The 27,342-nt window shown below is 49.1% G+C and overlaps 1 protein-coding gene across 2 annotated transcripts; it reads right to left on the bottom strand.

Moving 5' to 3' along the window:
* On the bottom strand, nt 1-27,342 carry COMMD7 (COMM domain containing 7). Of its 2 annotated transcripts, none has more exons than XM_066236784.1 (9): nt 27,124-27,342; nt 15,656-15,706; nt 15,452-15,554; nt 5,256-5,312; nt 5,137-5,174; nt 2,758-2,848; nt 2,442-2,491; nt 1,392-1,440; nt 1-839 (listed from the first exon to the last, which is right to left on the bottom strand). In XM_066236784.1, the coding sequence occupies exons 1-9, from the start codon at nt 27,205-27,207 to the stop codon at nt 763-765; spliced, it is 600 nt and encodes a 199-aa protein (XP_066092881.1). In that variant the 5' UTR covers nt 27,208-27,342; the 3' UTR covers nt 1-762. The 2 variants fall into 2 exon arrangements, with proteins under 2 accessions (XP_066092881.1, XP_066092880.1); XM_066236783.1 differs by having other exon boundaries at nt 15,656-15,709; nt 27,124-27,339.

Below are 27,342 nucleotides of genomic sequence, written 5' to 3'. Positions count from 1 at the left end.
TTTTCTTCGGAACCTTTTTTATTAATCATCTAACCAACAGCGGTGGCCAGCGTGAACCCAAACAAGCTCAAATAGCCTCAAAGAAGGCCTGCCTCATCACAACACAACAGGGCAAGAGCAGAAATGAAAGCAGCTTGGCCTCAGTTCTTTTCAGGGTAGACCACGCATGGTTGTTGTTTTTTTTATACATAGACGCCCCCTTAAAAACCAACCGACCAGCAATGCACCGCCCCCACCACAGCCCCAGAGTGTGGAAATAGTGTTGGGGGCTCCCCAGTGTCATTCGTAGTCAGCCTCTTCCTCACCCATAAACAAGTCCTGGCTTTTTTTTTTTTGGGGGGGGGTAATCAGTGTGAATCTTCAGTGGTGACACCATTTGTTTACTCTGGAACTTGGATGGGGAGGCGACTCTCTTACTTCCTCCCTGAGTCTGAGATGCAACAGCCTGTTTGAATATCTAACAAGTGGTGCGGGGGCTGGGTGACAAAGTTCCCCTAACAAAGGGTTTCCAGGGCGATCGATCGGGTGATCGTGCAGGGCTCTTTAAGTACTTAATCCTGTTGTTTTTCAGGAAATTTTGCACCTGGGCTCCTAAGAGGCAAGCAGGAGGGGGGGGGGGACGAGAAAGAAAGGATACCCACTGTAGGTATAACCGGGGCCCCGGGCCCGGGGAGCGGAGAGCGGAGGGGCCCCTCAGAGCCCCGCCCACAGGGGAGGCGGCGTGGCAGGGGAGGGCACGGCGGAGACGCAGGGCGACAGAAATCAGCTGAAACACTCCATGCTGGTTCTGACGCGCTCCATCTCGTGCAGGAAGCTGTAGAACTGGGGCAAGGTTAACTCTGGGGGGAGAAAATTCAGCTTCGGTAAATGTTTCCACCTCCACAGGGCCATCCAAGAAAATGAATTTCTATCCAGATTTATTTACCCCCCCTTTTTTGGGGGGGGGCGGCCTAGTACAACCAAGCAGCTCTTGGTGGATACTGATCATAATAACCAAAAGCGTAGAACATAGGCAAGACCTCGCTCCATAAAACCGGAGGGGGGGGGGACACAGCCTAGCCCCTAACTCCCCTGCCCAGAGACGGAGGCACTTTCGGGTGTTCACTGTGACTTCCACAGCAAGAGCCGCTTGCTCTGCAATCTGCCACATACCCCCCCCCCCCCCCCCGCTTTCCCTTTTTCAGAAAGGCGCATCAGCTCTGGGGTCTCCAACCGCCCTGTGGCTGATTAACGGTCTCTGTGCCTGCTCTGTGAGAGGACGGCAGGGAGTCAGGACACAGCTCAGCAGTGACCTCTTTTTTCTGGAAGAAATGATCTGCGGTGGGCTCCTCGAGCTCAGAGTGAAGGACACATGGACAACAGAGAAAGGTTCAAATGGAATTTGGACTCACCCATGTATAAATTTTCAGTGTGATTCCCTTTCTTAACCACCAACTTTAACTGTTTAAAAAGAAGAAATAAAAAAAATTTAAGTTCAAGTGACAACCGAGCAAAGAAAGTCTTGAAATCTGAACTTTTCCCTTAAACCTCGAGGTGTCTGGTTTCTAACGTGACAGTTATACAGGAGCAGGCTGGACTGTCCACCGGAACCTCTAACAAGTCCCGTGATTATAGGTACAATCAAACTACTATAAGAATAATACCTGGGCCTGACCAGGCGGTGGCGCAGTGGATAGAGCGTTGGACTGGGATGCATAGGACCCAGGTTCAAGACCCCGAGGTCGCCAGCTTGAGCGTGGGCTCATCTGGTTTGAGCAAAAGCTCACCAGCTTGGACCCAAGGTCACTGGCTTGATCAAGGGGTTACTCGGTCTGCTGAAGGCCCGTGGTCAAGGCACATATGAGAAAGCAATCAATGAACAACTAAGGTGTCGCAACAAAAAAACTAATGACATCTCTCTCCGTTCCTGTCTGTCTGTCCCTATCTATCCCTCTCTCTGACTCTCTCTCTCACAAAAAAAAAAAAGAAAAAAAAAGAATAATACCTGGGCCCCATGAATCTGAAAACAAGCATGTTGGTGACCGTGCCTTTGGCTGACCACACAGCTGAGCCATACAAGGCACTGCAGTGAAACATCCATTTAACTGGTATTTAAGGAAACCCAATCCAAAAGAAAAGGAAAAGAAAGAAAGAAAAAAGATACCCAATGTAGGTACAATAATTTTAACCACATCAAAAATCTACCCAGTTTCGGCCTGACCTGTGGTGGCGCAGTGGATAAAGCGTCGACCTGGAAATGCTGAGGTCGCCGGTTCGAAACCCTGGGCTTGCCTGGTCAAGGCACATATGGGAGTTGATGCTTCTAGCTCCTCCCCCCTGTCTCTCTCTCCCTCTCTCTTTCCTCTCTAAAATGAATAAATAAAATAAAAATTTAAAATTATTATAAAAAAAAAAAAAAAAAAAAAAAAAATCTACCCAGTTTCAACAATCAGAAAACTTACTTGTAAAAAAATACTTCCCACTTTTTCCAGCTCGCTGCTCCCAGAAGTCACTAGAACACAAAAAGAGAAAACTAGTAAGTGACTTTGAAGTCCCCAATCTTGCAGGCTGTGTAGCCGAAGCCACAGGGGGTGAGTATGAGGACAGCTAGGTGTGATTTTTGGGGGGAAGTCAACGTATCATGAGCCAGGGATAGAAACAGCTGAATGTGGATGGCAACACAGAGAGGCAGCTGCTGGCCCAGCCGTCTTTGAGGACCGGGATACCTCTTCCCCGCTGAAGTTACCTAAAAGCCTCTACCACCCAAGTCTGCATTACCTCCAAATTTCCACTCCATATCGATAAGCTGGTTAATCATCAGAGTCTGCCCAATGGCCCATCGAGCAAGGGTAGAGGCATTCTGCTTCCACTGGAACCAAAGCAAAAAGCCCAAATCACACCAGTGGGGAAATGCCCCCCTCCTTCCTGCCCCTGACACAGCTGTGCTTGGTTCTTCACCCACAGCAGGAAGAACGCAGAATCCAGGGTTGCTCTACAGGCACACTTCGGGGGAGGCTGGGGGAGCACAGAGGGGCAGGAGACAAGGTGAATGTTTCTCTTTCAAGCCAAGATGTCATCAGGTTGAAACAACAACGCTAAGACATTTACTATATATTCAGTCAAATCAGAGGGATGCACTAAAAAAAGCACAAAAATTACCGATGCACTCAAGAGTGCAGTTTAAAAGTGGGATGTAAGGCTCTGGCCGGTTGGCTCAGCGGTAGAGCGTCGGCCAGGTGTGTGGAGGTCCCGAGTTTGATTCCCAGCCAGGGCACACAGGAGAAGCGCCCATCTGCTTCTCCACCCTTTCCCCTCCCCTTTCTCTCTCCTATCTCTCTCTTCTCCTCCTGCAGCCAAGGCTCCATAGGAGCAAAGTTGGTCTGGATGCTGAGGATGGCTCCCCAGCCTCTGCCTCAGGCACTCGAATGGTTTCGGTTGCAACAGAGCATCGCCCCCTGGTGGGCATGCTGGGTAAATCCTGGTAGGGCGCATGCGGGAGTTTGTCTCTCTGCCTCCCCGATTCTCACTTCGGAAAAACACACACACACAAAAATAAATAAATAAAAAGGGAGGGATGGGCCCTGGCCGGTTGGCTCAGTGGTAGAGCGTCGGCCTGGCGTGCAGGAGTCCCGGGTTCGATTCCTGGCCAGGGTACACAGGAGAAGTGCCCATCTGCTTCTCCACCCCACCCCCTCTCCTTCCTCTCTGTCTCTCTCTTCCCCTCCTGCAGCCAAGGCTCCATTGGAGCAAAGATGGCCCGGGCGCTGGGGATGGCTCCTTGGCCTCTGCCCCAGGCGCTAGAGTGGCTCTGGTTGCAACAGAGCTATGCCCCGGAGGGGCAGAGCATCGCCCCCTGGTGGGCGTACCAGGTGGATCCCGGTCGGGCGCATGCAGGAGTCTGTCGGACTGTCTCCCCCATTTCCAGCTTCAGAAAAAAAAAAGGGGGGGGGGAGGGATGTAGGTCATCTGCATGAACCAATGAAAAACATTAAGCTGGGCGCTTTTAAATACATCACAAATCTAACCTTGGTCCCAGATGCTGTTATCTCTCCTTGGACAAGCGCAAAACCTTATTACTGGCCCCTCCACCTCCACACTTGCCCCTAATGGTGTTCAGAACAAATATCCTCAAAACATGACACTTTGGCATGAGGCGTATTGTGAACTACATAAAAGAAATAAAGACCCAGCAGACTCAGGAAAAACCCTTTAACTCCCTTTTTACTGCCTAAAGGATGATAAGTTTCCCCATTTGTGGAGGAAATCTGCAATTATAAAGGAGATTTACATTGGAAAAGGGCCTGTGCCAGAGAGAAGCTTTTCTACCTAACAAACTCATATGCACATGAGGGCGACCTTTGTCAGGAACATTTCCTCCTCTCACATCTTGTGACCTGGCCCACCCTCTGCAGCCCGGCCCTCTCCTCACTTAGCGCAGGACGGCCCTCTCCTCACTTAGCGCAGGACGCTGTATCGGCCTCCATTGCTTGGCTTCCTCTCCTATCTTTATGGGACTCTCATGCATGCACATAATTAAAATTTTTTTCTCCTGTTTCACATCTGTTGGTCAAATAAATTTGTAAAATGTGATTTTTATGTTTGCTCACTAATTGTTTGCATCGGGGCTGTGGGTCTGTGAGACTGTAAATTGCCTTCCCGCTTGGAAAGGGCCATTGTCTTGCTGATGTTTGTTGGAGGGGAGGTTTTCCCGCCAGAAAGTTTTGGAAAGAGATAAAGAGGCCATGTTTTTGCAGTGAGAGCGGAGAGAATGCGGAGTGCTGAGGAGGCCAGTGTGTGCAGAGAGGAGAGGGTGTGCAGATGGGGAACCAGAGGTGAGGAGCTCTTGCGAGCTCTGCTGGGACTGGTGGGGCCTTTGATTCTGGGGGGAACCGGGGAGGATTCTCCTGGTTGTGGAGCTGGAGGGTGTGTGTCAATGACTTTGGGAGCCCCGTGTGTTTGCTCGTCCGCCGGTGCGGGACTTTAATGAAGGAATGTCCCACCAAAAAAACAAAACAAAACCAAACCCATTAAGCTGGGGAAATGATACACTATGATTGACGACTTTTCCTTGGTTGGAATTTTCCATTACTTTCTGGGTTTTTTATGAAATAAAAGCAAGAGATCTTAATTGACCTTGATTAAGGGGAATTATGATACCTTTTCAGAAAAGTAGGTGGCCTTCTCTTCACTGAGACCTATGACAGAACACAGACAGGGATTAATATAATGAAGAGCTACAAGGCCTGTCGCCCCCAGCAACCCGGGCGAAGACCTACCCAGAGTGATGAAGTCGGCCCGGACCTGCTCGGCTGTGAGACTCTTCTTCCAGGCACCTGGCGGGGGGTGGGGGGGTGGGAGAAATCAGTGAAAAAGGGCAAATCAATTAATCAGTTGATAGCATTTAACAGGCACAACTTCTACAACACAGATGACGAAAAGAATATGCGGAGCCTGACCAGGCAGTGGCGCAGGGGATAGGGCATCAGACTGGGATGTGGAAAACCCAGGTTCGAGACCCCGAGGTCGCCAGCTTGAGTGAGGGCTCATCTGGTTTGAGCAAAAAGATCACCAGCTTGAGCACAAGCTTGCTGGCTTGAGCAAGGGGTTACTTGGTCTGCTGAAGGTCCGCGGTCAAGGCACGTATGAGAAAGCAATCAATGAACAACTAAGGTGTTGCAACGAAAAACTAATGATTGATGCTTCTCATCTCTCCATTCCTGTCTGTCTGTCTCTGCTATCCCTCTCTCTGACTCTCTCTCTGTCTCTGTAAAAAAAAAAAAAAAAAAAAAAAGAATACGCTGAATTCTGCATGTTCCGTGAAGATCTTCATCTAGCCGGGGAGGAGAGGCGCATTTGAGATCAATGGGGAACAAGACAGATCATCCTGGGCCTGACCTGTGGTGGCACAGTGGATAAAGCGTCGACCTGGAAATGCTGAGGTCGCCGGTTCGAAACCCTGGGCTTGCCTGGTCAAGGCACATATGGGAGTTGATGCTTCCAGCTCCTCCCCACTTTCTCTTTCTGTCTCTCCTCTCTCTCTCTCTGTCTCCCTTCCTCTCTCCTCTCTAAAATGAATAAATAAAATTTAAAAAAATCTTTAAAAAAAAAAAAAAAAGACAGATCATCCTGTGTGTACAACACAAGCGTTCACCCCCTCCACCCCCCTCCCCCAGTGTGGGAAACATGAGAGAAGGAAGAAGGGACTTGGTGAACTTGGGGCCGGGGGCACCTGATCTGAGGGAAGAATAAGGGCACAGGACGCTTGAATCCATGGAAACACAATAAATTAAAATTAATAAAAAAAGAAAAAAGAAAGGAATTCAAAAGCCATATGAAAAAACAATGCTAAGACCAAGGGACTTCAGGGGAATTCTAACATGGCGCGCGCTGGCATACATCACTTTGAAGCTAGGTCAGTGCCAAGGTGAGCAAAAATTTGCCATGTGCTAGATTTCAGATCGCTGGAGTTCTGAGGAAAAGCAATACACAGAAAGCTAAGTAAGCCCATCCCTGTTCAATCACAGCTTATGTAATAAAGGTACTTATTGTTTAAAAAGAAAACAGGACTAAGGCCCAGACTCCTGGAGCACGTGGGGGAAGCTCGAGGCTGGGCAGGGCACGGGCGGCAGCCCAGACCTGTGCTGCGCAACACGCGACCGCTAAACGCGTGCAGTTATTCCCGTTTATTAAAATTAAATTCTAGGCCTGGCCTGTGGTGGCCCAGTGGACAGGGCGTCGACCTGGAAGGCTGAGGTCGCCAGTTCGAGGCCCCGCTTTCCCGGTCAAGGCGCATATGGGTGTTGATGCTTCCTGCTTGTCCCCCACTTCTCTCTCTCTCTGTCCTCTCTAAAATAAATAAATAAAATCTTTTTTTTTAATTAAATTTTAAAAAACATTGAAGGATTTTATTTACTGATTTTAGAGAGAGGAGAAAAAGAGAGACAGAAAGGAGGAACGGGAAGCATCAACTCATAGAAGTTGCTTCTCATATGTACCTTGACCAGGAAAGCCCGAGGTATTGTTTTGTTTTTTTAATTAATTATTTTAATGTATGAGAGAGAGAGAGAGAAAGAGGCAGAAATATTGATCTGCTCCTGTACGTGCCCTGACTGGGGGTAGAAATGGCAACTTCTGTGCTTCAGGACGATGCTCTACCCAACTGTACTACCCAACCAGGGCAGCCCAGGGTTTTGAACTGGTGACCTCAGTATTCCAGCTCGATGCTCTATCCACTGTGCCACCACAGGTCAGGCAAAATAAAATTTTAATTAAAAAAAATTTTCCCATTGATTTGAGGCAAGGGAATGGAAAAAGAAGGGAAGGGAGAGAGAGGGGAAAGGGGGAGAAAGAGAAAAGAGAGAGAGAGAGAGAAGCATCAATTTGTTGTTTCTCCTGGTTGTTCCATTTAGTTGTGCACTCACTGGTCGCTTCTCCTATGTGCCCCGACTGGGGATCAAACCTGTGACCTCAGAGCACAGGGACGACACTCGATCCACTGAACAATCTGGCCAGGCCCCAAATTAAATAATACTTTATTCCTTAGTCGCACTAGCCATTTCAAGTGCTCAGTCGCCACATGGCCCCCGTGGCCATCACACTGGACGAGAGTATAGACCTTTTCCATCTACACAGGCAGTCCTACTGGACAACTGGACAGCGCTGCCCGAGAAACCAGCTTTCAGGAAGCAGCACGTCCAGACGCACTCCGCAGTTTGGCCTTTACAATTCATACGTCCCTTCCAAGGAGGGGCATCACACCTTCCCCTCAGAAACCCCGGGACACGCCCCGGTGGGAGCGGCTTTGTTCTGCCGCAAGCGCCAGTTCCTGAAGAAGCCTTGCCAGCCATCTGGGCGTCTCTCAATGTTTAACCTGCAGACCGCAGCCTAGAGTCACAACTTGGCAACCTCGTTAAAAATTTCCCCGTCTTAGTCTTCCAGATGATGACTATTTGAAGAATAAGATGACTCATTGAAGGATAAGAAGACATCCCCGCTGCGCTGCGCCGGGGTGGGGGTGGGGCCTGCAGCAACCCCCTGCTCCCAAGTCCCCACCCCCACCTCAACGCCAGAGAAACGATCCTAAAGCCTGTTGTCCCTGGAAAATAAACCTTGTAAACAAAGGGAGGAAATCTTTTATCTCCAAAATCAGTCGGAGCAAGGAAGCCACAGGGAAATAAAAAGGGCGAGACCCCAGGAAACCTTGGCCATAAAGACCTTCCTAGAAGGGGTCGCTTCCTAGCCAACGCAATGGACTCAAACGATCAGAGACAGCTGTCCTTCATACCTACCCAGTTCAAACCCAACATTCTGCTTGACGATCCCGAAGTACTCAGAAGTGGGCATTATTACTGAACCCTTCAATTTACCAGGAAACTGCCCTGGCCCGGAACTCACTTGGTTCGAGTGCAGGTTTGATCCCCAGTCTGGGCACACACAAGATCAGTATTTCTCTCTCTCTCTCTCTCTCTCTCTCTCTCTCTCTCTTATTCTCTTTGTAAAAGTCAATAAATAAATTTTAAAAATTAAAACAAAAATCTTCTGTCTGCCAGGAAACTAAGGATTCAGGCCTTTCGGGGGAGAAAATTTGGAAAATGCACATCGTCAACAATTGCACTGCCACGATTCACCCGACCGATTCACCCTAAAGCCCACTGATTGAACGCGGGAAGCCCGTTGGCCACGTCAGCAGTCGAGATAAAAAGTCAGGAACAGTGGGCTGCTTCTGAGGATGTCAAGGGGGTCTTGTTCAAACTTAATTCAGACCCTGTCTCTCCTCTGCTGCTCACAGCCCTCTAAAGCGGTCTGGTTGTACTTCCACTGAAATCCAAAGTGCTTAGAAGGCTCTGCGTGAAAGGGCCTCCTCTGTAACCCCTAGGCCTCTCCCCTGCTCACTCCGTGTTTCCAGTAACACCCCAGGCGGGATCCTGCCTCCCGGTATTCATCCTTGTAGTTCCCTCTGCTGGGAACGCTATTCCTCAAATCCGTCCACGGGTTGCTCCCCACCCTCATTCCAGCCTCTGTGCGACTCACACCCTAAAGGCTTCCGTGAGCACTCTATTTCAAGTGGTGCTGCTCTTCTCTTGTACCCTTACACTGCCGCACTGTTCTGCACTTATAACGACCCCGCTTCGTTACATTATATCATATTTACTGTCAATTTTTCTACTAGAACGTCAGTTTAACAAGAACTTGGTTAGTTTTATGTATGGATGTGTCCCAAGCTGCTTGAAATGTGTCTGGCGCTGTTTATTGGCTGACACTAAAAAAACAAAAAAACAAACAACCCCCCCCTGAAACCTTTCTGAATAAAAGAATCCATATAATGGAATACTATGCAGCCCTCAAAAAGGAGATGGCTCGCCTGACCTGTGGTGGCGCAGTGGATAAAGCATCGACCTGGAACACTGAGGTCGCCGGTTTGAAACCCTGGGCTTGCCTGGTCAAGGCACAAATGGGAGTTGATGCTTCCTGCTCCTCCTCCTTCTCTCTTTCTCTCCCTGCCCCTTTCTCTCCTCTCTAAAAATGGAATAACTAAAGTCTTTTAAAAAAATGAATTAAAAGGGTTAAAAAAAAAAAAAGGAGACTGCTCTCTGCCCGTCCTGTGGTGGCACAGTGGATAAAACATCAACTTTAAATGCTGAGGTCGTTTGAAACCCTGGGTTTGCCTGGTCAAGGCACATACAAGAAGCAACTACGGGCTGATGATTCCTGCTCCTTCCCCTCCTGTGTCTTTCTCTGTTTCTCTCTCTCTCTTCTTGCTAAAATCAATAAATAAAATCTTTTTAAAAAATAACCAGGAGGTGAATTCCGATCTTCTCTATTAGGTGAAGGAAAGTTTTATTTTTATAACCTGATACTGATGGAAGTATGGGGCTAGAACTAACTGAACTATCAACAAATAAAGCTAAAGTTTAGCAAGTACAGTATTAAATGCTTTACATATATTAATTCACTTATTTCTAATGTCACTGCTCTCATTAGTCCATTTTTCTTTTTTTTTTTTCTTTTTTTTTTTTATTTATTTATTCATTTTAGAGAGGAGAGGGAGGGACAGAGGGAAAGAGAGAGAGGAGAGACAGAAAGAGAGAGGGGGAAGAGGAGCTGGAAGCATCAACTCCCATATGTGCCTTGACCAGGCAAGCCCAAGGTTTTGAACTGGCGACCTCAGCATTTCCAGGTCAATGTTTTATCCACTGTGCCACCACAGGTCAGGCTCATTAGTCCATTTTTCAAATAAGAGCCTCACCTGACCAGTAGTGGCATAGTGGATCGAGTGTGGACCTGTGACGAAATCCCAAGGTCACTGGCTTGAGCACAGGCTCACCAGCTTGAGTGCCGGGTCGCTGGTTTGAGCATGGGATCATAGACATGACCCCATGGTCGCTGGCTTTAGCCCAAGGTCACTGGTTCGAGCCAGAGTGTCACTGGCTCAGGTGGAGTCCCCCAGTCAAGACACTTATGAGAAAGCAATCAATGAACAACTAAGGTGATGCAACTATAAGTTGATACTTCTCATCTATCTCCTAAGGAAGGAAAGGAAGGAAGGAAGGAAGGAAGGAAGAAACCTGAGCCTACATAACACTGGTTTGTCCAAGGTCAAGTAACTCCATTAGGTGATGTGAATGACGCTCAAATTCAGTGAACCTACAAAGCCCACGTCTGGATTGGTATGCTATGAATTCTTCAAAAAATGGCCTTCTGCCTGACCTGTGGTGGCGCAGTGGATAAAGCGTCGACCTGGAAATGCTGAGGTTGCCGGTTTGAAACCCTGGGTTTGCCTGGTCAAGGCACATATGGGAGTTGATGCTTCCAGCTCCTCCCCACCTTCTCTCTGTCTGTCTCTCTCTCTCCTCTCTCTCTACTTCTCTGTTTCTCTCTCTCCCTTTCTCTCTCCTCTCTAAAATGAATAAATAAAATTTTTTAAAAATTTAAAAAAGCCTGACCTGTGGTGGCGCAGTGGGATAAAGCGTCGACCTGGAACACTGAGGTCGCCGGTTCGAAACCTTGGGCTTGCCTGGTCAAGGCACATATGGGAGTTGATGCTTCCTGCTCCTCCCCCTTCTCTCTCTCTCTGTCTCTCTCTCTCACTCCTCTCTCTCTAAAAAAAAAAAAAAATCAATAAATAAAATATTAAAAAAAAAAATTAAAAAAAAAAAAGGCCTTCTATACACACTGACAATCAGTCCCGCTTGAAAAGCACTCAACATCGCCTGGGAGGGTCACCAGATCTCCCAATTCAGTTCAACTCACCCAGCATGCACTAAGCACTTGTTCTATATGTCATTGGTTAACTTGTAACCGTGGCTTCAAAAAGTTAGGTACAAGAGCTGCTTCTGACCTCAGGAATTAGCTGTTAGAGCCATGAGACAGACACACAAAGCAGTATGAACAATAGAAAAGTAAATGATTATGGTTTGTAATGAGAGCTGCAGATAAAAGAAAACCAGATCAGTGGCTGGGAGGAAGGAAGGTCCCACAGACGGAAGCGGTTTAGGAGGGTGTGCTGAGAGGCAGCGTGGGTTGTGAGGGGCTGTAGGCAGCCTGACGGGATGGAGTGGGGCAGGGGTGTAGGAGGGTGCGCTGAGAGGCAGTGCGGGTTGTGAGGGGCTGTAGGCAGTCTGACGGGATGGAGTGGGGCAGGGGTTTAGGAGGGTGTGCTGAGAGGCAGGGGGGTTGTGAGGGGCTGTAGGCAGCCTGACGGGATGGAGTGGGGCAGGGGTTTAGGAGGGTGTGCTGAGAGGCAGGGCGGGTTGTGAAGGGCTGTAGGCAGTCTGAAAGGGTGGAGTGGAGCAGGGGTTTAGGAGGGTGTGCTGAGAGGCAGGGCGGGTTGAAGGGCTGTAGGCAGTCTGACGGGATGGAGTGGGGCAGGGGTTTAGGAGGGTGTGCTGAGAGGCAGCGCGGGTTGTGAAGTGCTGTAGGCAGCCTGACGGGATGGAGTGGGGCAGGGGTGTAGGAGGGTGTGCTGAGAGGCATGGCAGGTTGTGAAGGGCTGTAGGGAGCCTGACGGGATAGAGTGGGGCAGGGGTGTAGGAGGGTGTGCTGAGAGGGACAGGGTGGGTTGTGAAGGGCTGTAGGGAGCCTGACGGGATGGAGTGGGGCAGGGGTTTAGGAGGGTGTGCTGAGAGGCAGCGCGGGTTGTGAAGTGCTGTAGGCAGCCTGACGGGATGGAGTGGGGCAGGGGTGTAGGAGGGTGTGCTGAGAGGCAGCGCGGGTTGTGAAGTGCTGTAGGCAGCCTGACGGGATGGAGTGGGGCAGGGGTGTAGGAGGGTGTGCTGAGAGGCAGCGCGGGTTGTGAAGTGCTGTAGGCAGCCTGACGGGATGGAGTGGGGCAGGGGTGTAGGAGGGTGTGCTGAGAGGCAGCGCGGGTTGTGAGGGGCTGTAGGCAGCCTGACGGGATGGAGTGGGGCAGGGGTGTAGGAGGGTGTGCTGAGAGGCAGCGCGGGTTGTGAGGGGCTGTAGGCAGCCTGACGGGATGGAGTGGGGCAGGGGTGTAGGAGGGTGTGCTGAGAGGCAGGGCAGGTTGTGAAGGGCTGTAGGGAGCCTGACGGGATAGAGTGGGGCAGGGGTGTAGGAGGGTGTGCTGAGAGGGACAGGGTGGGTTGTGAAGGGCTGTAGGGAGCCTGACGGGATGGAGTGGGGCAGGGGTTTAGGAGGGTGTGCTGAGAGGCAGGGCGGGTTGAAGGGCTGTAGGCAGCCTGACGGGATGGAGTGGAGCAGGGGTGTAGGAGGGTGTGCTGAGAGGCAGTGCGGGTTGAAGGGCTGTAGGCAGCCTGACGGGATGGAGTGGGGCAGGGGTTTAGGAGGGTGTGCTGAGAGGCAGTGCGGGTTGAAGGGCTGTAGGCAGCCTGACGGGATGGAGTGGAGCAGGGGTTTAGGAGGGTGTGCTGAGAGGCAGCGCGGGTTGTGAGGGGCTGTAGGCAGCCTGACGGGATGGAGTGGGGCAGGGGTTTAGGAGGGTGTGCTGAGAGGCAGCGCGGGTTGTGAGGGGCTGTAGGCAGCCTGACGGGATGGAGTGGAGCAGGGGTTTAGGAGGGTGTGCTGAGAGAGGCAGCGCGGGTTGTGAGGGGCTGTAGGCAGCCTGACGGGATGGAGTGGGGCAGGGGTTTAGGAGGGTGTGCTGAGAGAGGCAGGGGGGTTGTGAGGGGCTGTAGGCAGCCTGACGGGATGGAGTGGGGCAGGGGTTTAGGAGGGTGTGCTGAGAGGCAGCGCGGGTTGAAGGGCTGTAGGCAGCCTGACGGGATGGAGTGAAGCAGGGTGCAGAGATGACGCGAAAGAACGCAGGCGGGGACAGCAGACCGAGGTCCCCAGGAAATCAGCCTCCAGGACGGCCCCCGGGTAGACGGATCTCCCCCTGCAGACAAACCCGTCCCCACAGGGGTGCAGACCTGACAGCGAGCGCAGAGACCACCGGTGCTGTGCTCTGATCCGGGCCCCCACCCGACAGCGAGGCCCACAGACGGGGAGGACACAACTGTCCTCAGGCTGCTCGCGGTGGCATTGCTTCTAAGAGCGAAAGGTCGGAACGACCTAAAATGTCCAGCTGCAGGAAATGAATGAACTGAAAGAAGATGCTTTTTAGCCCAAGGTACACTACAGTCATCAGAAGAAGGCGGTGGACGTGAAGAGACCTCCAAGACGCACTAAGTATGAAAATCACGCAAGCTGCGGACCTGTTCTGTGGTTTGCTACCACTTACGAGAAACAAAACGGCACGTAAGCCTGTCAGTATGTATGAAAGGACGGACACCAACACTACACTGTGATTATTTCTAGAGACAGGAGTGGGACGGCAGCAGAAGGCAGTTTTCACTTTTGACTGTCCCTGGTTCTGCAGTGTTTTAAGTTTTCAACGAAGATTTATTCCTGTGTTAAAAAAGACTGCAGGTTCCCATCCAGCTTGTGGTTCACATGCCTCTAACCTCCCATGAGGGCAAAGAATGCAAGAATCACACAGAGGATCCTAAAATCTCACAGCTGAGCCCTGGCCATGTAGCTTAAGTGGTTAGAGCATCATCTGGATACACCAAGGTTGCGGGTTCAATCCCCAGTCAGAGCACATACAAGAGTCAACCAATGCATGCATAAATAAGTGGAACAACAAATCGAAGTCTCTCTCTTTTTCAAATCAATCAATAAATGCCCTGGCTGGATAACTTAGTTGGTTAAAAAAACTGTCCTGAAGTGCAAAGGTTGCTGGTTTGATTCCCATGCAGGGCACAGACAGGAACAGATCAATGTTGCTGTCTCTTGCTCTCTCTCCCTTCCTCTCTCTCTAATCCAAATTAAAAAAACAAAAGAACAAAAACAGCCTGACCAGGCAGTGGTGCAGTGAATAAAGCGTCAGACTGGGGTGCGGAGGACCCAAGTTCAAAATCCTGAGGTTGCCGGCTTGAGCGTGGGCTCACCAGCTTGAGCGTGGGGTTGGCAGCTTGTGCATGGGATCATACATATGACCCCATGGCCACTGGCTTGAGCCCAAAGGTCGCTGGCTTGAGCAAGGGGTCACTGCTATAGTCCCCCAGTCAAGGCACATATGACAAAGCAGTCAATGAACAGCTAAGGTGCTAAAATGAAGAATTAATGCTTCTCATCTCCCTTCCTGTTTGTCCCTAATTGTCCCTCTCTATGTCTGTCACACAAAAAACCCCACAAAAAAACCAAGCACTATTAAAAAAAATTATTAGATTTAAGACGTCTGTCCAATTGCTCTAAAAGTTTCTAAATGCTTACTCTCAATTTCTGCATTTATTGTGTCGAGGACCAGATACTATAATACTTTGGGGACCGAAGCTGGGATGCACACCACCACTGAGCCTCCATTCTCCTCTCCCAAGGTAACTGTGTACCTGGCCCCTGCCGAGACTGCGAGGCCCGCCCGTGTCTGCTTCCCTCCTGGGTGCTCTGGAGCTGGGATGCACACCACCACTGAGCCTCTATTCTCCCCTCCCAAGGTAACTGTGTACCTGGCCCCCCTGCCGAGACCGCGAGGCCCGCCCGTGTCTGCTTCCCTCCCGAGTGCTCTGGAGCTGGGATGCACACCACCACTGAGCCTCCATTCTCCTCTCCCAAGGTAACTGTGTACCTGGCCCCCCTGCCGAGACCGCAAGGCCCGCCCGTGTCTGCTTCCCTCCCGAGTGCTCTGGAGCTGGGATGCACACCACCACTGAGCCTCCATTCTCCTCTCCCAAGGTAACTGTGTACCTGGCCCCCCTGCCGAGACCGCGAGGCCCGCCCGTGTCTGCTTCCCTCCCGAGTGCTCTGGAGCTGGGATGCACACCACCACTGAGCCTCCATTCTCCTCTCACAAGGTAACTGTGTACCTGGCCCCCCTGCCGAGACCGCGAGGCCCGCCCGTGTCTGCTTCCCTCCCGAGTGCTCTGGCTCCGGGCCCAGAGCATGCCTGCCAAGTCTGTGGACTGAAGGGATGTTCAAGCAACGTCTCCGACCTCAGCTGCTGAGAGAGGCTACTCACCGTTTGGAACCAGAAGGAGGCTTTTCACGATGCTTCTGAGGGGGCCAAGACTGATCTGATTGGCGGCGGCAAAGTCAGAGAGCTGTGCCAGAAAGCTGTCCACCTGCGGGGAGGCCGCGCCCAGGAGGCCATCACTCTCCACGCGTCTCGGGACCACCGCCCCCCCCCCCCCCCCCGAACTCGCCTTAACGCAGCATACTTTACCTGTTTTGGCTCTGTTAGGAAGTGGAAAAGCACCTCTGTCAGGGCTGAGAACTGCTGTGAAGAGAACACAGGGCATCAGTAAAACTCTCCTGCTGGCTCCGGCCGGATGGTTCGGCTGGTTAGAGCACCGTCCCGAACAAAGCGCAGAGGTCGCTGGTTCGATCCCAGGTCAGGCCACATACAGGAACAGAGTGATGTTTCTGTCTGTCTTTTTCTCTCCCTCCTCCTCTCTCACTAAAATCAATAAGATATTTTTTTAAAAATATTCTACTGCTGGTCAGTCTTTCCACATCCCATCCAATCATATAAACCGTGAAGAGAGAAAAGAATAACAGACAGGTGTTGATACCTGTTTCGATCATCTTAAAGTTACAAATATTCACAATACCCACTGCCAGTGTCAATGTATCTGTGTCACTACGTTGTCTGAAAAACTTGTATATTTTATTGGAGGAATACCTGGGAGACATATATCGAAAGATTCCAAGTGTGTGTGCACATATGTATCCACACATCTCAGGGTTCAAATATACCCGAGAACAATCACACACACAGCATAAAGAGAAATTCGCAGAAACATTAACAGCAGTTACTTCTCACCCTGGCTGGGTAGCTCAGCTGGTAGAGCATTATCCCAAGAAGCCAAGGTGGTGAGTTCAATCACTGGTCAAGGAACATACAAAAATCAACTAATGGCCCAACCTGTGGTGGTGCAGTAGATAAGGAGTCAACCTGGAATGCTGAGGTCACTGGTTCAAAACCCCAGGCTTGCCTGGTTAAGGCATATATGAGCAGCAACTATATACTATGAGTTGGTGCTTCCCACTCCTCCCCACCCTTTCTCTCTTCTCTCAAAAATCAAAAGCCCTGGATGGACAGCTCAGTTGGTTAGAGCATCACCCTGAAGCACAGAGGCTGTTGGTTCGATCCCGGTCAGGCCACATACAGGAATAGCTTGACATTCCTGTCTCTCTCTTGCTCTCCCTTCCTCTCATGCTAAAATCAATAAATTAAAAAAAAAAAAAAAAAAGAAAGAGCCTGACCAGGCGGTGGCGCAGTGGATAGAGCATCGGACTGGGATGCCGAGGACCCAGGTTCGAGACCCCGAGGTCACCAGTTTGAGCGCGGGCTCATCTGGTTTGAGCAAAGCTCACCAGCTTGGACCCAAGGTCGCTGGCTCAAGCAAGGGGTTACTCGGTCAGCTGTAGCCCCATGGTCAAGGCACATATGAGAAAGCAATCAATGAACAACTAAGGTGTCGCAACAAAAAACTGATGATTGATGCTTCTCATCTCTCTCTGTTCCTGTCTATCCCTCTCTCTGACTCTCTGTCTCTGTAAAAATAAATAAATAAAAATCAATCGTTCAATCAATTAATTAAAAAAAGAAAAAATCAACTAATGAATACAGGGATGGATGAAACAGCAAATCGATGTTTCTCCCTATCTCTTCCTCTCTAAAATCAATAAAAAGAAAAATATTAAAAATCTTAAAACAAACAAACAAACCCTAGTCTTTGAAAATAGAAAACCAATATATGTGCAAGGTTTTCAAAGGACCCAACTAGCATAGACTATAAAACGCTTCTTTCTCCCCACCCACTTCAGTCCCACTCCCCTCGGGCAGTTACTACTAAGACCTCTGCCGCTTTCCCATCATTTAATTTCTTTTAAATGCGAATGGAATCATACCGAACTCACTCCTTGCACCTTGCCTTTTTTTCACTCAATTTTATCATAGAGGTCAGTCATGTCAGCAGATCTAAGTATATCCCAGCTCTTTTGAAAACTACATGTCTGACCTGTGGTGGCGCAGTGGATAAAAGCCTCAACCTGGAACACTATTGCAGGTTTGAAATCCCAGGCTTGCCTGGTCAAGACACATATGGGAGTTAATGTTTCTTGCTCCTCCCACCTTCCTTCTCTCTCCCTCTTCCTCCTCTCTAAAAGGAATAAAAGCTTAAAACAAAACAAAACAATGCGGCAATGACTATCCTCCCACGTTTCTTTGTGACGATATATGTAAGATAAATTCTTAAAATGTATCCTAGGTTAGCCTGACCTGTGGTGGCGCAGTGGATAAAGCGTCAACCTGGAAATGCTGAGGTTGCCGGTTCGAAATCCTAGGCTTGCCTGGTCAAGGAACGTATGGGAGTTGATGCTTCCTGTTCCTCCCCCTTTCTCTCTCTCTCTGTCTCTTTCTCTTCTCTCTCCAAAATGAATAAATAAAATCTAAAAAACTATATATTCTAAAAAAAAACATGTATCCTAGGTTAAAGCATACATACATTTTAAATTCTTGTTTATTTTTTATTTATTGATTTTTGGAGACAGGGGGAAAAGAGACAGAGAGAGACAGAGGAAGAAATGGGAAGCATCTACTAAGAGTAGTTGCTTTTTTTTTTTTTTTTTAAGAGAGAGAGGAGATACAGAGAGAGAAAGAGACAGAGAGAGGAAAGAGATAGAAAGAACAGAGGGAGGAGCAGGAAGCATCAACTCCCATATGTGCCTTGACCAGGCAAGCCTGGGGTTTCGAACCGGCAACCTCAGCGTTCCAGGTCGACGCTTTTACCCACTGTGCCACCACAGGTTAGGCGAGTAGTTGCTTCTTGTATGTGCCTTGACCAGGCAAGCCCAGGGATTTGAACCCGTGACCTCAGCATCTCAGGTCCACGCTTTATCCACTGCGTCACCACAGGCCAGGCCACATTTTAAATTCTGAGAAAATGTTGCTAAACTGCCTTGCAAAGAAGTTGTGCAGATTTACACTCCTAGAAATGCCTGCTCTCTTAGAACTTCAATATACCCCGGGCACATTTTAACCAATGTGACCCAGGCATTCTTTCTGCATTATCTGTGATACTGAGTATGAGCCCTCCTTACTGCTGATGCCACACAGTAAAAACAACAGTCAGGACTGGCCTGAGAATGTGTTCTTAAGCCATTTGCGAATTTTTCTTCATTGCTTCACCTTTTTTGCTGCAAATCTGTGGAACTATCAGATCCTTGGCCAACTGCATTTCCCATGCCACCCAGGGCCTTAAAAAAAACAGGGCCTGACCAGTTGGTGGCGCAGTGGATAGAGCAGGCCTGGCCAACAGTTTTTGCCCCCTGGCCAGATTAGAAAGAAAACTGTTTTCACTGGCCAGATGAAATATTAAAATTAAAAAATGTTAAATACAGCCCTGGCCAATTGGCTCAGCGGTAGAGCGTCGGCCTGGTGTGCAGAAGTCCCAGGTTCGATTCCTGGCCAGGGCACACAGGAGAAGCGCCCATCTGCTTCTCCACCCCTCCCCCTCTCCTTCCTCTCTGTCTCTCTCTTCCCCTCCCGCAGAGAAGCTCCATTGGAGCAAAGATGGCCCAGGTGCTGGGGATGGCTCCTTGGCCTCTGCCCCAGGCGCTAAAGTGGCTCTGGTCGCGGCAGAGCAACGCCCCGGAGGGGCAGAGCATCGCCCCCTGGTGGGCGTGCCGGGTGGATCCCGGTGGGGCGCATGTGGGAGTCTGTCTGACTGTCTCTCCCGGTTTCCAGCTTCAGAAAAAAATACAAAAAAAAAAAAAAATGTTAAATACAAAAACGATTCGTTTAAGTAAAGAAAATTTTATTATGTAATTTGTTTACGAATAAATGTGAGTTAAAAAAAATTTTTTTTTTTTTTGCATTTTTCTGAAGCTGGAAACGGAGAGACAGTCAGACAGACTCCCACATGCGCCCCACCGGGATCCACCCGGCACGCCCACCAGGGGGCGATGCTCTGCCCCTCCAGGGCGTCGCCATGTTGCAACCAGAGCCACTCTAGCGCCTGGGGCAGAGGCCACAGAGCCATCCCCAGCGCCCGGGCCATCTTTGCTCCAATGGAGCCTTGGCTGCAGGAGGGGAAGAGAGAGACAGAGAGGAAGGCGCGGCGGAGGGGTGGAGAAGCAGATGGGCGCTTCTCCTGTGTGCCCTGGCCGGGAATCGAACCCAGGTACTCCGCACGCTAGGCCTACGCTCTACCGCTGAGCCAACCGGCCAGGGCAAAAAATTTAATATACAATATTATTTTAATAAAAATATAATTACATACCATATAAATATCCAAACTGCATCGCAATCAATCAAAAAAAATTTAATTAACAGAATGAGCTTGAATGGGTCATATCACAAATAAAACAATTATTTCGTTTTACAAACAGCCTGGACACGTTTTCACTTATCAACTGCAGCTATTGTCTATGCTACAATGCCACTTGATTCAGCACACTTGACCACAAAAATAACGAATTGTTTGACCTTGGGTGCTCACTGGCAAACTCCGCCTAAAAGAATGTGGGTTTCACATCGCCGCTAAATGTCAAACAGTTCATATCAAGTACAGACGAGTACAAAAGTTATGTCTTTATAATGGAATTTAAAAAAAAATAAAGTATCGCGAATCCATTAGACCAATTATTGGAAGTTAACCCTATATTAGTCACACGCGGAATTCCTTTCTGCATATCACTATCTTCTTAAATATCTTGATTTCCAATTATCATAGACACTTCCGTTTCTGAATAGCTGAGATTTTAAAGTAGCGGAGAATATTAAAAATTTAATTGCGGGCCGCATAAACTCATTATGCGGGATGGATCCGGCCCGCGGGCCTTATGTTGGCCATGCTTGGGATAGAGCATTTAACTGGGATGTGGAGGACCCAGGTTCCAGGCCCTGCGGTTGCCAGCTTGAACACAAGCTCATCTGGTTTGAGCAAAAGCTTACCAGCTTGGACCCAAGGTCACTGGCTAGAGCAAGGGGTTACTCGGTCTGCTGAAGGCCCACAGTCAAGGCACATATGAGAAAGCAATCAATGAACAACTAAGATGTCGCAACAAAAAACTGATTATTGATGCTTCTCATTTCTTTCCATTCCTGTCTGTCCCTCCCTCTGTCTCTGTAAAAAATAAATAAATAAAAGCAATCAATGAACTAAAGTGCTGCAACAAGAAATTGATGCTTCTCATCTCTCCCTACCTGTCCGTCCCTATCTATCCCTCTCTCTGACTCTTTCTCTGTAAAAAAATAAAAAAAAAAAAATAGGGCAGCCTATTTTGGGGGGAGGAGTGGGAAGCATCCTGGCTGGGTAGTTCAGCTGGTTAGAGTGTTATCCTGATACGCCAAGGATGCAGGGTTTTTTTTTGTTGTTTGTTTGTTTTTTTAATTTATTTATTCATTTTTTTAGAGAGGAGAGGGAGAGAGGAGAGAAGAGAGAGAGAAGGGGGGAAGAGCTGGAAGCATCAACTCCCATATGTGCCTTGACCAGGCAAGCCCAGGGTTTTGAACCGGCGACCTCAGCATTTCTAGGTCAACGCTTTATCCACTGCGCCACCACAGGTCAGGCCAAGGCTGCAGGTTTGATCCCCGGTCAGGGCACATACAAGAATCAACCAAGGAATGCAAGGAATACATGCATCAATCAATAAGTGGAACAACAAACTGATGCTTCTCTCTCTCTCTTCTTCCCTTTCTAAAATCAATTCTAAAAAATAAAAAATAAAGAAACAGGAGAGCCAAGAAGCCCTCCAACTGCCTTTTCATCACCAGGCCTCGGCCTAGCACAGGGGTCGGGAACCTTATTGGCTGAGAGAGCCATGAACACCACATATTTTAAAATGTAATTCCGGCCTGACCTGTGGTGGCGCAGTGGGATAAAGCGTCAACCTGGAACACTGAGGTTGCTGGTTCAAAACTTTGGGCTTGCCTGGTCAAGGCACATATGGGAGTTGATGCTTCCTGCTCCTCCCCCTTCTCTCTCTCTCTCCCCTCTCTCTAAAAATCAATAACTAAAATATTTTTTAAAAAATGTAATTCCGTGAGAGCCATATAACAACCTGTGTACATTATGCATTATCCAATAAAAATTTGGTGTTGTCCCGGAGGACAGCTGTGATTGGCTGCAGCCACCTGCAACCATGAACATGAGCGGTAGGAAATGGATTGTAATACATGAGAATGTTTTATATTTTTAACGTTATTATTTTTTTATTAAAGATTTGTCTGTGAACCAGATGCAGCCATCAGAAGAGCCACATCTGGCTCGCGAGCCATAGGTTCCCGACCCCTGGCTAGCATGAGGCTCAGCCACCCTGTGCAGCCTCCTCCTCAAAGGAGCCTCAAGCTCATTTGGTCAGCAGGCTGTTACAGATGCCCCCTCCCAGTCTCCACCTTCCCAAACCCTCCTTGTCCTTCGAAGCCAGGCCAAGATACCAGGAAACTCCCAACAAGGGACCTACCCAGATTCTTAACCTCTGAGGTCCCCTCTTGGAACTTCCCCTGGGGGCACTTAGGATTGTCAATCTTGATAAGGAAGAGGAACAAGTCTTAGCAGAGAAGCTTCCTTGTATGGCTTTGTACCGCCAGGGGACCTTAATTATTATTCTAAGGGCTCAGTAAGTATTTGTGGAATAAGTTCTTTGAACACTTTCCCCTGTTCTCTGGCTTTGTACCTGCATAGCTGTCTCTCTCTGGAATGCTCACTTACCTGTGCCTATCTACAAAATCACGCCTTTTTTTTTTTTAGATTTTATCCACTGATTTTAGAGAAAGCGGAGGTGAGGTGGGGTGGGGTGGGGTGGGGTGGGGTGGGGTGGGGGAAGCAAGAAGCGTTCACTTTAGTTGTTCATTGATGTCTTTAGTGCCTTGACTGGGCAAGCCTAGGGCTTTGAACCGGCTACCTCAGCATTCCAGGTCCACACTTCATCCACTGCGCCACCGCAGGTCAGGCCAAAACCACAATCTTAACTATTCTCACCAGTAAACATATGAAAAAATGCTCAAAATCATTCCAGGTTAGAGAAATGCAAATCAGTAAAACAAGGAGATAGTGTGAGTGGTTTTTTTCTTTTTTTTTTTTTTTTCATTTATCAGGATCTTCAAAAATAAAAGTTAAAAAAAAATTAAAGTGTGGTGACATTTGTTCTGGTCAAAGTACAAGGGAACAGACATGCTCACACACTGCTCATGAGAGGACAGACTGGAGCAACTCCTCTGGAGGGCAACTTGGCAATCTGCATCTAGTTTTTGTTTTTGTTTTTTTGTGACAAAGAGAGAGATGGACAGATAGGGACAGACAGGCAGGAAGGGAGATGAGAAGCATCAATTCTTTTTTTTTTTTTTTTTACAGGGACAGAGAGAGAGTCAGAGAGAGGGATAGATAGGGACAGACAGACAGGAAGGGAGAGAGATGAGAAGCATCAATCATCAGTTTCTCGTTGCGACACCGTAGTTGTTCATTGATTGCTTTCTCATATGTGCCTTGACTGCGGGCCTTCAGCAGACCGAGTGACCCCTTGCTCAAGCCAGGGGCCTTGGGTCCAAGCTGGTGAGCTTTTTTTTTTTTCTTTTGCTCAAGCCAGATGAGCTTGTGCTCAAGCTGGCGACCTCAGGGTCTCGAACCTGGGTCTTCCGCATCCCAGTCCGACGCTCTATCCGCTGCACCACCGCCTGGTCAGGCAAGAAGCATCAATTCTTTGTTGCAGCTCCTTAGTTGTTCACTGACTGCTTTTTCACATGTGCCTTGACTGGGGGGGCTCCAGCTGAGCCAGTAACCCCTTGCTCAAGCCAGAGACCTTGGGCTCAAGCCAGTGACCATGAGGCCATGTCTATTTTCTTACACTCAAGCTGGCGATCTCAGGGTTTCAAACCAGCGTCCTCTGCGTCCCAGTCCAGTGCTCTAGCCACTGCACCACTATCTGATCAGGCTAATTTTTATATTTTTAATTTGTATTTATTGGGAAAGAGGGAGAAAGAGAAACATCGATGTGTCGTTCTGCTTATTTATGCATTCCTTGGTTGCTTCTTTTATGTGCCCTGGGTGAGGACTGAACCCACAACCTTGGTGCATCAGGACGACATGCTAACCAAATGAGTTACCAGGCCAGGGCCTCTGAATCTAATTTTTTAAAAAAAGATTTTACTTACTGATTTTCCAGGGGGGGGGGTAGTGATAATTATCAATCAACTCACAGTTGTTTCACTTTAGTTGTTTGCTGCTTGTTGCACATGCCTTGACCAAACAAGCTCAGGGCTCTGACCTGGCGACCTCAGCTTTCCAGGTCCACACTCTACCCATCACGCCACCCAGGCTGAATCTAAGTTTTAAATGACCATGCCCCTTGACCTAGTACTTCTTCTATTGCAAGTATACCCTTCAGATGCATTCAAAAAAGTAATCCCAGACACACTTATACAAAGCAGTTCACTGACAGCAATGCTCATAAAAACAAAAAACTGAGCCTGACCTGTGGTGGCGCAGTGGATAAAGCGTCGACCTGGAAATGCTGAGGTCGCCAGTTCGAAACCCTGGGCTTGCCTGGTCAAGGTACATATGGGAGTTGATGCTTCCAGCTCCTCCTCACCTTCTCTCTCTATCTCTCTCTCCTCTCTCTCTCCCTCTCTGTCTCTCTCCCTCCCTTTCTCTCTCCTCTCTAAAATGAATAAATAAAATTAAAAAAACAAACAAACTGAAAATACCTTGAGTTTCTAATAGGGGACTGGTTAAATAAATTATGGCAGATCATTTCGAGGAATATCACACAATCCCTTTTTATCTAAAAAAAAAAATTTTTTTTTTTTTTTGCCCTGGCCGGTTGGCTCAGCGGTAGAGCGTCGGCCTGGCGTGTGGGGGACCCGGGTTCGATTCCCGGCCAGGGCACATAGGAGAAGCGCCCATTTGCTTCTCCACCCCCGCCCCCCCTCCTTCCTCTCTGTCTCTCTCTTCCCCTCCCGCAGCCAAGGCTCCATTGGAGCAAAGATGGCCCGGGCGCTGGGGATGGATCCTTGGCCTCTGCCCCAGGTGCTAGAGTGGCTCTGGTCGCGGCAGAGCGATGCCCCGGAGGGGCAGAGCATCACCCCCTGGTGGGCAGAGCGTCACCCCTGGTGGGCGTGCCGGGTGGATCCCGGTTGGGCGCATGCAGGAGTCTGTCTGACTGTCTCTCCCCGTTTCCAGCTTCAGAAAAAAAAAAAAAATTTTTTTAAGGATACCTAAATATGATGGTAGATGCAGATTTTTTCCCCAAAAAGTACACAAGAAACTATTAAAATGACTGTTTCTGGGGACAAGAGAAATATGTTATTTTGTTTCCGTTTTATACCTTTGGATGCTAGAATTTTCTAATGTGTACGTGTTACTTTCATTTCATTTGTTTTCTTATTTTTAAAAATTTCCTCTCTCATAACCATCCTAAAACTGATTATCTTTTTAATCCCACCTACTTTCGCCCTGGCCAGACAGCTTGGTTGGTTAGAGCATCATCCCAAAGCACCAGAGGCTGTATTTTCCACGCCAAGTTGGAGGTAACCTTATGGATCATGCAATCCAGTAGCTTAAAGTTTATTTTTCTATGAAAGTATAGTTGGCATACAATATTATATCAGTTTCAGGTGGATGCTTAAGTTTTTTTTGCAGCAGAATCATTTTTATTCTCCAAATGGAAGTCTCCCCCCAAAACAGCCTAACATAAACAAGTTACAGCTAAACTACCTGGTTCAGGAGATTATCTACAAAGCTCTGTTCTTGAGTGTTTAATTCCCCAGGATTTGAAATTAGACATCCGGTCCTGAATTCCTGGCTCCATCACTTACTTCTGGGCTGCCTAGCTTTAAACTGGTCACTTTATTTAAAAAAAAAAAAAAAAAAAAAGCCCTGGCCTTGTATCTCAGTCAGAGCATCCAGATATGCCAAGGTTGTGCGTTTGGTGGATTCGATGCCTAGTCAGGGCACACACGAGAACCAACCAATGAATGCATAGATAAGTGGAACAACAAATTGATATTTCTTCCGCTCTCTCTCTCTCCCCTTTCTTTCTCCCTCTTAAAAAGAAATCAGCCTGACCTGTGGTGGCGCAGTGGATAAAGCGTTGACCTGGAAATGCTGAGGTTGCCGGTTCGAAACCCTGAGCTTGCCCGGTCAAGGCACATATGGGAGTTGATTCTTCCAGCTCCTCCCCCCTTCTCTCTCTCTGTCTCTCCCTCTCCTCTCTAAAGTGAATAAATGAATTAAAAAAAAAAAAAAAAGAAATCAAATTGGTCATTTTATTTCCCTAAACTATTTTTCTTATCTATAAAATGGGAATAAAGGTAGCACCTACCCTAACTTTTTTAGGGTTGTTAAACTTAAAGCATTTAAAACAGTGCCTGGCACAGAGTGCATGCTCAATAAATGACAACTATTTTTTTAAATGGTTTTTTTTTTAATTGTTGATTTGAGAGAGAGGGGGAGGGAGACATAAGAGAGAGAGAAACATTAACTCCACTATTTATGCCACGATTGGTTGATTCTTGTATGTGTCCTGACCAGCGATCGAAACTGAACTTCAACCTTGGTGTGCAGGGTGGTCGCTTTAACCAACTGGGTTACAGGGCCAGGGCAAATGTGGTTCAGTTTCCCCATCTGTAAAATGGGATTCATATCAGTAAACCTGAGAGGGTGGCTGCAAGGACTCAATGAGTTAATAAGACACGTAATACGCTTAGAACCTTGCCGTCCAGTACAGTAGCCACTAGCCACATGCATCTACAGAGCACCTGAAAACGGTTAGTCTAATTTGAGACATCTTATAAATGTAACACGCATACCAGAATCAGAAAACTTAGTACCAAAAAGTAAAATATCTCATTGGTATATTTTTTTCTCTTTCTTGCCTTTTTTTTCTTTCTTTTTTTTTTTTTTTAGAAAGAGAGAGACAGGAACATCAATCTGTTCCTCTATGGGCTCTGACCCGAGATCGAACTGGCAACCTCTGAGCTTCGGAGCGACGCTCTAACCAACCAAGCACCCAGCCAGAGCTCTATGGTTTCTTTCTTTGGGGACGACCAGATATTTTCCTTAACTGGAGTGTGGGCTGGTCGGATGTCACCACCCGTCAGCAGCAGTCTAGCCCAGACCCTGCCCGCAGGCCCTCTGGCTCTGACGGACACCCCCATCGGACCCCAGTGCCCCGACCTCTGCAGCCTCCCCTCGGGATGCTAAGACCCTCCTCCGTGTCCCCAGGCCCCTCGGCCCCGCTACTGACCGTCTCAGGCCCTCCTCTGCCAGCCCCATCCAACTCCACCGCTCCGGCCAAGTCCCCCAGCCTGCCAGCGCGCTCAGTCTACTGCTCAGTTCCCCAAATTCCCTCCAGCACCCCCAGGAGCACCCCAGTCCCGCCTCGGGGCCCCAAGCTCGGCTCGTCCCCGGAAGTCCCCTGGTCCCCCATCTGAGAACCAAACCCCGCTGACACCTCTCCGCTTGTCCTCGGGCCTCCCGACCCCAATTCCGCCCCGGCTCCCCGAGTCCACCCGGCGCCATAACGCACAGCGGCCGCCGCCCGGTCTGCTCCCACCGGACGCTCCTGGACCCCAGGCGGCCCTCAGGACGACCCCTCAGACCCCCCTGAGCCCCGCGGACACCCCCTCCGGCCCTGGTCCTGGCCCCGCAGCCTTCATGTTCCGCGCGCTGCGGCCGCCAGGCCCACCTGTGCGTCCAACTGGTTCAGCTGCTGCATGTCGCCGCCCACAGCCTCGGGCACGGGGTCCTGCGTGCAGTGCAGGCGGCCCATGGCGTCCTCCAGGCCCCGCAGGCCCTGCAGCTCGCGCCGCCGCCCCAGCTTCCTCCGCTGCCGCCGCCGCACGCCTCGCTGCGCTTCCGCAGCCGCACTTTCGCCGCCGCCGCCCGCTCCTCCCCCGCGGCCCGA

This window comes from Saccopteryx bilineata, chromosome 6 (assembly GCF_036850765.1).
Source record: "Saccopteryx bilineata isolate mSacBil1 chromosome 6, mSacBil1_pri_phased_curated, whole genome shotgun sequence".
In the NCBI taxonomy this organism is placed as follows: domain Eukaryota; kingdom Metazoa; phylum Chordata; class Mammalia; order Chiroptera; family Emballonuridae; genus Saccopteryx; species Saccopteryx bilineata.
The sequence above is the reverse complement of the archived record's forward strand: the minus strand, read 5'-3'. Positions and strand labels throughout refer to the sequence as shown.